The sequence below is a fragment of the Panthera uncia genome, chromosome X (genome assembly GCF_023721935.1).
Source record: "Panthera uncia isolate 11264 chromosome X, Puncia_PCG_1.0, whole genome shotgun sequence".
In the NCBI taxonomy this organism is placed as follows: domain Eukaryota; kingdom Metazoa; phylum Chordata; class Mammalia; order Carnivora; family Felidae; genus Panthera; species Panthera uncia.
In genome coordinates, this window is record NC_064817.1 from 80,219,640 (window position 1) to 80,229,297 (window position 9,658).

A 9,658-nucleotide genomic window follows, 5' to 3' on the forward strand; every position below is an offset into this window, starting at 1 on the left:
CTGAAACCACAGATAGTATGGAATCCTATATATATTCTATGTTCTTTCCTATACATACATACCTATGGTAAAGTTCAATTTCTAAATTAAGCAGTGTAAGAGAATAACATTAACTAATAATAAAATAGAACAATTATAACAATGTACTGTCATAAAGTTAATGTGAATGCAATGTGGTCTCTCAAAATATCTCATACTGTATTCACCTTCTTTTTTGTGAGATGCTAAAAAAAAAAATATGTTTGCGCGCACGTTGGGAAAAGGGACAATTTCATTTTGAGGGGAATATTTTTCGTAACTTTTCCTAAAGTGCAGTATTCTATGGAAGACATTAAAGTTCACATTGATAGGATTTCATTGGTTGGCTCTACATTCTATCAAAGGAAATTAAGAGCAACATGATCAAGACTCCTTCCCCGAACTGTCCAATCCATTTTTTAAAAGCCTCTGTGGTTTTTATTAAAACTCCTTCGACCGCCTCTAGGAGTTAAAAAGGACAAAAGCCTTCCCCCGCCCGACGCAGAGAGATGAGAGGGCACGCTGTCCAGAGAGATGGTGCGGTTGACTGGCAGACGCGGATGGTGGGCGGGGGCGAGCTCGGGTGACGTGATGCTCACATGACCGCCCCGGCGCAGATGTGGGCACCAGAACTGGAGCCCGCCCTCTTCCCCTGCGGTCGGGTCCGGAGCGATCTGTGAGCTCCTAATTGTTGCTGCAGGTTCTTTCAGGTCAGTGTGAGGCCCTTCGTCGCTGCCTGCGGAACCCTGGAATGAGCGGGAGTGGGGCGGGGTGGGGGTGGGGGGGCCGAGGCAGGAACACCCAGAGGAAAAGAGTGGGGATGGGGCCCAGGTCGAGGGAAGCTGGCCAGAGAGTGTAGTTAGAGATGGCGGTGGGAAAATGGCCAAGGGGGAGCTAACGGCCAATTGGCAGAGGGTGGGGACAGTGGACACCCCTAGTACCCGTGTCCCGTTTCTCTGCACCTCCTTCTCGTTGCCCTCCGTCCATTTTGGAATCGGAGCTGGTGAGCTGCCCCCCCGCCCCCGGAGTGAGACAGTGGAAATAAACCCCTTCTACCAGTCCATGTGTAGAGAAAAAAAAGTTAACCTCGAGGGTGGGGAGGCGAATTGTCTCCCCGGAACAAGGACACAGAGATCCAAAATTAGTTTGGAAAACGTCCTGGTCTGGTGCCCAAGGCGTGAAAAGAAATGGCGGCTGGAGTACGGGGGGGGGGGGGGGGGGCGGAGGAGGTGGGGGAGGGAAACGTCGGATGAGGAGGGCCGGGATTCAGGAAAGGGACTCGAGTCCCTAAGCATCCACCAAATGGCGCAGGCCCTGTCTCCTGTCTGTCTGCAGGTCTGCGTGTCTTTTCTCAGCACTTTGCAAGGCTAGAAAAGGAGGAGGAATCTATTCAGAATCCCTGCAGGTCAGTAAAGGAAGGGGGTCTGTGTATAGGGACCTAGAGGGGTGGGTAGTATGGAGGGTACAGCACCAGCAGAATATGGGGCGCCACTTCCCACCTCCTAACACATTTATACACACTCTGCAGTGCTGAGCAAACATAGAGAAAATGGCAGGGCCTGCCAGAGAAATAGTCTGGCTCACGTGTGTGAGGGGAGAGGGTGGGCAGAAAGCACACTTAGGGGCCGGGCCAGGTCAGGGAACCCTGACAAGGGGAGCGTGCCAGTAGTATTCTGATGTGCATTCCACCCCCAAGCCCTCAGTCTCCCTTGTCTCCTCTTTGTCTCCTCTTCCTCCCCACCCCAGGACAGGAAAAGGAGGGGAAATCTCAACATGGAAAAACTCTGCAATGAAAATGAAGGAATGTCTGAGAACCAAGGAGAGATGGAACGTAAAGAACAGCCACAGGATGTGGGAAAGCCAGAAGTAGCTTGTACTTTGGAAGACAAGGAAAAGTTAGAAAACGAGAGAAAGACAGAAGATGAGGAAATACTAAAGGATAAGGAAAAGCCAGAGAGTATGACAAAGCCAAAAAATGGAAAGCCAGAGAGTGAGGGAAAGCCAGAGAGCAAGGGAAAGCCAGAGAGCGAGGGACAGCCAGTGAGCGAGGAAAAGCCAGTGAGCGAGGGACAGCCAAAAGAAGGAAAACCAGTGAGCGAGGGAAAGCCAAAAGAAGAAAAATCAGAGAGTGAGGAAAAGCCAAAAGAAGAAAAACCAGCCAGTGAACCAAGGGCTGCAGGAAAGCGCCCAGCTGGGGATGATGTACCCAGGAAGGCCAAAAGAAAAACCAACAAGGGGCTGGCTCAGTGCCTCAAGGAATATAAGGAGGCCATACATGATATGCATTTGAGCAATGAGGAGATGATAAGAGAATTTGATGAGATGGCCAGGGTGGAGGATGAGGTGAAGAAAACTAGGCAGAAATTGGGGGGGTTTATGTGGATGCAAAAAAGTTTACAGGACCCCTTCCACCCGAGGGGCCCAAGGGAACTCAGGGGTGGCTGCAGGGCCCCACAAAGGGGCTTTGAAGACATTCCTTTTGTGTAGTGCCCCTGGCAGGCATTTGTCAGGCCATGTGCTTTAACCTTACGCTAATACTTGCTTTAGCGATCACTATTAGTCCTCGATGTTTCAGTAGTAGATTTTTGCCCATTGCATGGAAAAATGTTTATGGCACATTGTAAAATTAAAAAGAAAAAGTTTGATGAACCATATATATGCCATCAGTCCATTTTTGTAAAACTACAAAGGTATTTACCTAGTGATCTGTGTACAGAGAAAGCTCTGAAAGCTGTGTCCTGGTTATCTGTGGGTGATTTTGTTTTCTGTTTTGTTTTTTTTTTTTAATCCTTTGTATATTTTCTCCTAAAAAACACAGGTTACTTTCATCATGAAAACAATGAAATATAAAAAGTAGGAAAACAATGTATACCCAGCAACCAAAATCACTGTCGAGGTAGCTTATGAATGCAGTGGAGACACCTAAAATTCATGGTCAGGATGTAAAATGTTTTGTAAAACTCCTATTACATTTGGCACTGGAAGTTGGAATACTCAACCTGGCTGTTACTACAGATCCATTGCTGTAAAAGACAGTCTTGTCATCTGTCAAGTGGGGTAAAACTTGCCTTCTAAGGCTGTGGAGATCAGATGAAGTAATGAGTGTGTGAACTGTGTGGGGCTGACTCCTACCGTTTGCCCTGCAGTAGCAGAACGAAAATTCTATCAGATGTTTGGGAAAGGGATGAGGGAGGTCTCACTTGCGTCCAGGAATAAGTTCAGACAAGTAAAAGGTGGGGGCCACTCCTCTGGGTAATGCCATGTCTCTTGGGCACTGTGCCCCTTCTGAGGGGCTCTGTACCCTTCTGAAGCCCCCATTGCTACTGGTGGGCTGGAGACCATGATGGACTAAGGCAACACTGTCTCAACAGAAAAGTGGAGAATTCTTCTTTACCTACAATAGTTACCCTAATTCAGGTGGGTAGTATCCAATTGTTACTTGGGCCTTGATATTTTATAAAGATTTTTATAAAACATTCCTTTACAGAACTTTTGTTGGTTTGTGTGTGTTTTTGCATACAGCCATCTCCACTGGATTTAGATACTGTAGATTGAGCCAGAAAAATCTGAGCGCCTAGATGCTGTGCTGTCCTCACCTATTAATCTCTTGTCTGCTGACACTTTTTTATTAGGTGGAATTGTCTCTCAGGGAATTCCTGTTAAGCCCTGCCTTACATTTGAACATATCCATCTAACTATGTGATTTACCCCCTTGGTTCTTCATTAGCTTTTTATTTGTCTTTAGTGTTTTTTAAATAAATTTTAATCTTTAGGACAATTGTAGATTTACAGAATTAATTGCAAAGATAGTATGGAGTTTCTGTATACCCCATACCCAGTATCCTCGATTAACATCTTATCTTAGTATGGTGCATTTGTCACAATAAACCAATATTGATACATTATTTACCAAAGTACATATTTTATTCAAATTCCCTGTTTTCCCCTAATGTCCTTATTCTGTTCCAGGATCCTATCCAGGTTACCACTTACATTTAGACATGTCTCCATACGCTCCTTTTGGCTGTGACAGTTTCTCCGACTTTCCCTGTTTTTGATGCCCTTGACACTTTTGAGAAGTACTGGTCAGGTATTTTGTATAATGTCCCACAATTTAAGTAAGTTTGATTTTGTTTTTCTTGTTACACATGGATTAAGTGCTTTTGGGAAGAGGACCACAGAGGTAAGTGCCATACTCACCACATCATGTAAAGGGTACATGATATTAGGGTGCCTTGCTGGCTGAGTTGGTAGCACATGAGATTCTTGATCTTGGGGTCATGAGTTCAAGCCTCACGTTGGGCATGGAGTTTACTTTTAAAAAAAGGTCCAAGGGTGCCTGGTTGGCTCAGTTAAGTGTCTGGTTCTTGATTTTGGTTCAGTTCATGATCTCACAATTGTTAGATTGAGCCCCGTGTCAGGCTCTGTGCTGAGCGTGGAGTCTGCTTAAGATTTTCTCTCTTTGCCCCTCCCACGCGATCTCTCAATAAATAAATAAATAAATAAATAAATAATATATAATTGGATTAATATCAACCATGTTTATAACTGTTTTCTGTTTATTTCTGAGGTTTCTTCTTCTGCCTTCTCTAGTTTTGAGTATTTTACATAATTCCATTTGTCTTCTCTCTTAGTGTATCAATTATATTTCTTTAAAAAATGTTTTTAGTGATTTCCCTCAAGTTTACAAAATACATTTTTAACTAGGATCACTTTCAAAGAACATTCTTCTGCCTCATTTATATGTTGTATAGGCACCTTATTACAGGGTGTTCATCATTCATTTCACTTATCCATATGCTATAATCACTCAATATATTGTTAATATTACTACTTTAGACATTTATCTTTTAAATTATTTAAGAATTAAAAAAAACTATTTCATTTTACTATCATTTATTCCACTTCAACTGCTTTTTAGGAAGAGTTGAGTTGCTGACCTATATCAATTTTCTTCTGCCTGGAGAAAGTCTTTTACATTTCTTTAAGGGAAGGTTTGCTGATCATCAGTTTTTGTTTGAGAAAGCCTTTATTTCTCCTTCACTTTTGAAGGATAATTTTGTTGGACATAGAATTTTAGTTTGGTGGGTTTTTTCTTTCAACATTTTAAATATTTCAACAGTTACAGAGATAGGAGTGTTAATGCTAAAATGGAAGATTTATTTCTCCTTGTAGTTCTGTAAAATTTTGATTTATTTATTTTCAGGTCAATTTAATAAGTATACAAGTTTTATTTTTTATTTTATTTCTTTTCAGGAGTAGAAGTTAGTGATTCATCACTTACATATAACACCCAGTGCCCATCACCCATTTAGCCCATCCCCTGCCCACCTACCCTCCAGCAACCCTCAGTTTGTTCTCTCTAGTGAAGAGTCTCTTATGGTTTGCCTCCCTCTTTTTTCCCCTTCCCCTATGTTCATCTGTTGCATTTCTTAAATTCCACATATAAGTTAATCATACAGTATTTCTCTTTCTCTGACTGACTTACTTTGCTTAGCATAATATACTCTAGCTCCATCCACATCATTGCAAATGGCAAGATTTCATTCTTTTTGATGGCTGAGTAATATTCCATTTGTGTGTGTGTGTGTGTGTGTGTGTGTGTGTGTGTGTATGTGTGTTTACCATATCTTCTTTATCCATTCATCAGTCAGTGGATGTTTGGGCTTTTTCCTTAAGTTTCAGCTATTGTTGATAATGCTGCTATAAACATCGGGATGCGTGTATCCCTTTAAATCTGTATTTTTGTATCCTTTGGGTAACTACCTACTGGGGCAATCGCTGGGTCATAAGTAGTTCTATTTTTAACCTTTTGAGGAACCTCCATACTGTTTTCCAGAGTGGCTGCACCAGTTTGCATTCCCAAGTGCATACAAGTTTTAAAATATCAGGGCACCTGGGTGGCTCAATCGGTTTAGTGTCCAACTTCAACTCAGGTCATGATCTCATGGTTCGTTGGTTCGAGCCCCACATCAGGCTCTCTGCTGTCAGCGTGGAGCCTGCTTCGGATCCTCTGTCTCACTCTCTCTCTGCCCCTCCCCTGCTCTCATTCTCTTTCTGTCTCAAAAGTAAATAAACAATTTTTTTTTTTTTTACAGGCGCCTGGGTGGCTCAGTCAGTAAAGCATCCGACTTTGGCTCAGTTCATGATCTCACAGTTAGTGAGTTCAAGCCCCGCATTGGGCTCTGTGAGCCTGGAGCCTACTTCAGATTCTGTGTCTCCCTCCCTCTCTGCCTCTCCCCCATTCATGCTGTGTCTCTCTCTGTCTCTCAAATATAAATAAACATTTAAAAAAACCTTAATTTTTTTTTAATATCATAAAGTAACACTTATGTTTTGTAATGCTTTTTGCTTTAAAGTCTATTTTGTTATTTAATTACAATGACTTTCTTTTGGTTAGTGTTTTCATGTTATAATTTTTTTCTACTTTTACTTTCAGTCTCTATGTACTTTTATATTTCAAATGTCTTTTTTAAACGGTATATTATTGTGTTTTTTCCAGTCTGAAAATCTTTCTTTTAATTGCATCATATAAACCACTTACATTTAATGTACTTACTGATATTAATAGGTATAAGTTAACCATTGTACCAAGTTCCATCTCTGTGTCCTGTCTGACCTATGTTAGTTTTCTCTCCTTTAGGATTATTTTCTTATTTTTTGCCCCTCTATTAGCTTAGAAGTTTTACACCTTTACTCTTCCTTAATGGTTTTCTGGCAATTATAGCCTACAGTCTTGGCTTATCAAAGTCTAATACTAATTTTGTACTTTTAATAGACTCCCCAAATAATGCCAGAATTTTAAATACATTTACTCCAGCTCTCTTGACTCATATGTTATTTGTCGATATGAATTAACAAGATATTACTATTTTTATGTAGTATTGATTTAAATTTACATACATATCTGTCATTTTATCTTTCTCTTTTCTCTTTCTTATCTCCAGTATTCCATCTGGGATCACTTTCCTGTTATCTGAAAAATGCCTTGTATCATTCAATATTTTCTTTGGTTCATGCCTGCCAATGGCAAACCCTGTTTTTATTTATTTGTAAAGGTCTTCATTTCACCTTCAATTTTGAAGGTATTTTTGCTGGTTATCAATTTTTTGGCTGGCATTTCTTTCAAGTCACTAAAGCCATCATTCTACCATTTTCATACCTCCATTGTTGCTAATGAGAAGCTATCAATCAGCCTAAATTTTGTTCCTTTCAAGGCATACTTTATTTTTTTCTGGCTACTTTTATGATTTTCTTTGATTCTCTGCAAGTTCACTATTATGCATCTATGTGTGAGTTTCTTTTTATCCTGTTTGGGATTTCTTGGACTTAGATCTATGGATCAATGTCTTTCATCAGTTCTGAAAAATCCTCAGTTGTATTCTCAAGAGTTGCCTCTGAACACTTCCGTTTCTCTTTTCCTTCTGGAACTCCAAGTAAACATTTGTTAGATCTTGATCATGCCCTCCCATCTGTGTTTTCCATCTTTTTGAATACCTGTGCAGTTTTATGGATAGTTTCTTCTGAAATAATTTCTAGTTCTTTAATTCTCTTTTGAGCCACATCTAATCTGATACTAAAGCCATCCATTGAGATTCTAATTTCAGCTAAGTGTTTTTGTAGTTTTAGAATTCCCTTTTTTTCACTTTTTCTGATTTCTAGCTTCCTGTTGAATTTTCAAGATTCGATTTTTTTTAATCTGAATTCACTAAGCATTGTGGTTTAATAATCTTTATCTGATGATTCAGATAATTGAAGGCCAACGGATTTGTGTTGGCTGTTGTCTCTACTGCTTCTTACTTATAATGTCCTTTTTTTATGTATATCCCTGGTCATCTCTCTCTGTGGACATTGTACATGAACAATTGTTGGTTGAAATAATTTGGGGCCTAGGATGATGTATGCTTACTCCAGAGATTTTGTTTTCCTTGGTCAGGGCTTATAAGGGTTCTTCTTGGCTGGAACCACCATAATCTATTCAAAGCTTAAAGTTTACTAGTCCACCTAGATGTTGCAAAGCCAAACTAAAAGACTTTATGAGAGCTAGTTTATTTCCAATTTACCCTTACCCTTTAACTGAAACATTTGAGGTTCCTAGCATCATATGGGTGATGGTTTGTTAGGAAACTCCTCCCCTTGTAATAAGCCTTGGGTTTGATTTTTGTTACTCTAGTGTCTTGAGTCAGCAGTTGATTCAACTCATTTTGGCACTGTTGTATCACTTAACTTCTATTCTTAACCAAAGATGCTCTCAAGACAAAGTTAACCATATGAGTACTAAAAGAAAACATGGGTGAATTCCTCTCTGACTTCATGTAGGAAATGAATTCTTAACTATGAATCAAAATCTAGATTCAATAAAAGAAAAGTTTGATAAATTTGACTTTTTTTATGCATGGCAGAAATATATACAAAGAAGAAAAGCGACTCACAAGCTCGAAGTAAATACTTGCAACATATATAACATAAAGGCATAATCTAATTGATGATTGATGTAAAAAGAATACTGAAACCTGAGAGGAGAAGGACCAACAACCCAATAGAAAAATGTAGAAAAGACATGAACAGACAATTCACAATGATATTAAAACTCAATAAACATGCAAAGTAAAATACCATTGAGACACTACTACTCACGTATCATGTTAGCGAAAAGAAGTATTCTAACACATGTTGGAGGAGGTGTGAAGAAACAAGCACTCTCCTATACTGCTGGTAGGAAAGCAAAACACGGGTCTAAGACTCAAGGGAGAGGATAGCCTGGTGCTGGAGATTTGCGAATCATCTATGCTTAGAGGGAAATGAACAGAAATAACTCAGGAAGAGAGAACGCGTGGACTGAGGAGAGAGGAGGCCCAGGAACACAGCTACTCAAGGTGGCAGCTCTACTTTCTGGCGGACACTACCACCAGAATTCTGGAGTCTGGCAGAGCCTGTCTTGAAAGCAGCCTGTGGGATTCAGTTGCTGAGTGCTCTCTGCAAAGTCAGGTACCCTCCCTGCGATCAGCTGTCACACCTGGCAATGACGTACATCTCAGAGGGATGCTGTGTGAGGACCTGAGATGCGCGCCAGGTAAAGCACCTGCGGTAAAGAAGCCTCTGGGCTGCCCTCTCGGTAACCCCCTTTTGCCACACTGCTCCCCACTGTCTGTGGCTGGCTGGTCCCTACGGGATGGGGATGAGGGGGCGGAGCGGGGTGGGGAACCGAGCTTGGGTGACGCGGCGCTCACGTGACCGGTCGGGCGCCGACGTGGGCAGCAGCCCCCGCGCCCGCCTGCTCACCCACCCTGCGGTCCGGTGCCTGCGCTGTTGGCTCCCGTCGCCCGCGCAGAACCAGCTCCCTGAGCTGCCCGGGCGGCGGGCGAGGGGCCGGCGGGCTTCGGCGAGCCCGAGGAGGCGCAGGCCTGGCCCGGGCCCCGCAGGTCCCGCTGGTCGGTGTGAAGGTGGGTGCTGCCGGCGGCCCCGGGCAGGGGTGGAGGTGGATGGGAGTAGGATCTGGGAGCAGCGCGGGGTGGGGAGGGGTCCGGGAGGTTGGGGAGGAGGGGGACGCGGCGGGGATGTGGGCAGGTGAGGAGGGAGCATCTTGCAGCAGGCTCTGTCGCCTCCTCGACGCCCCTCCTCTGCGCTCTCCATACATTTT

General features: G+C 42.4%; 2 protein-coding genes across 3 annotated transcripts in view; both read left to right on the forward strand.

Annotated features, from left to right (window-relative positions):
- Positions 1–621: 621 nt before the first annotated feature.
- On the forward strand, positions 622–4,491 carry TCEAL4 (transcription elongation factor A like 4). Of its 2 annotated transcripts, none has more exons than XM_049644143.1 (3): positions 622–728; positions 1,354–1,423; positions 1,765–4,491. In XM_049644143.1, exon 3 carries the CDS (start codon positions 1,792–1,794, stop codon positions 2,503–2,505), a length of 714 nt encoding a protein of 237 aa, XP_049500100.1. In that variant the 5' UTR covers positions 622–728; positions 1,354–1,423; positions 1,765–1,791; the 3' UTR covers positions 2,506–4,491. The 2 variants fall into 2 exon arrangements, with proteins under 2 accessions (XP_049500100.1, XP_049500099.1); XM_049644142.1 differs by having other exon boundaries at positions 627–728; positions 1,330–1,423; positions 1,765–2,800.
- Positions 4,492–9,190: 4,699 nt separating this feature from the next.
- Positions 9,191–9,658, forward strand: part of LOC125931357 (transcription elongation factor A protein-like 3) — a 1,722-nt gene continuing 1,254 nt past the window's right edge. Inside the window, 1 exon segment of the mRNA XM_049643275.1 lies at positions 9,191–9,506. Within this exon segment, the coding sequence (XP_049499232.1) occupies positions 9,191–9,506 (316 nt within the window).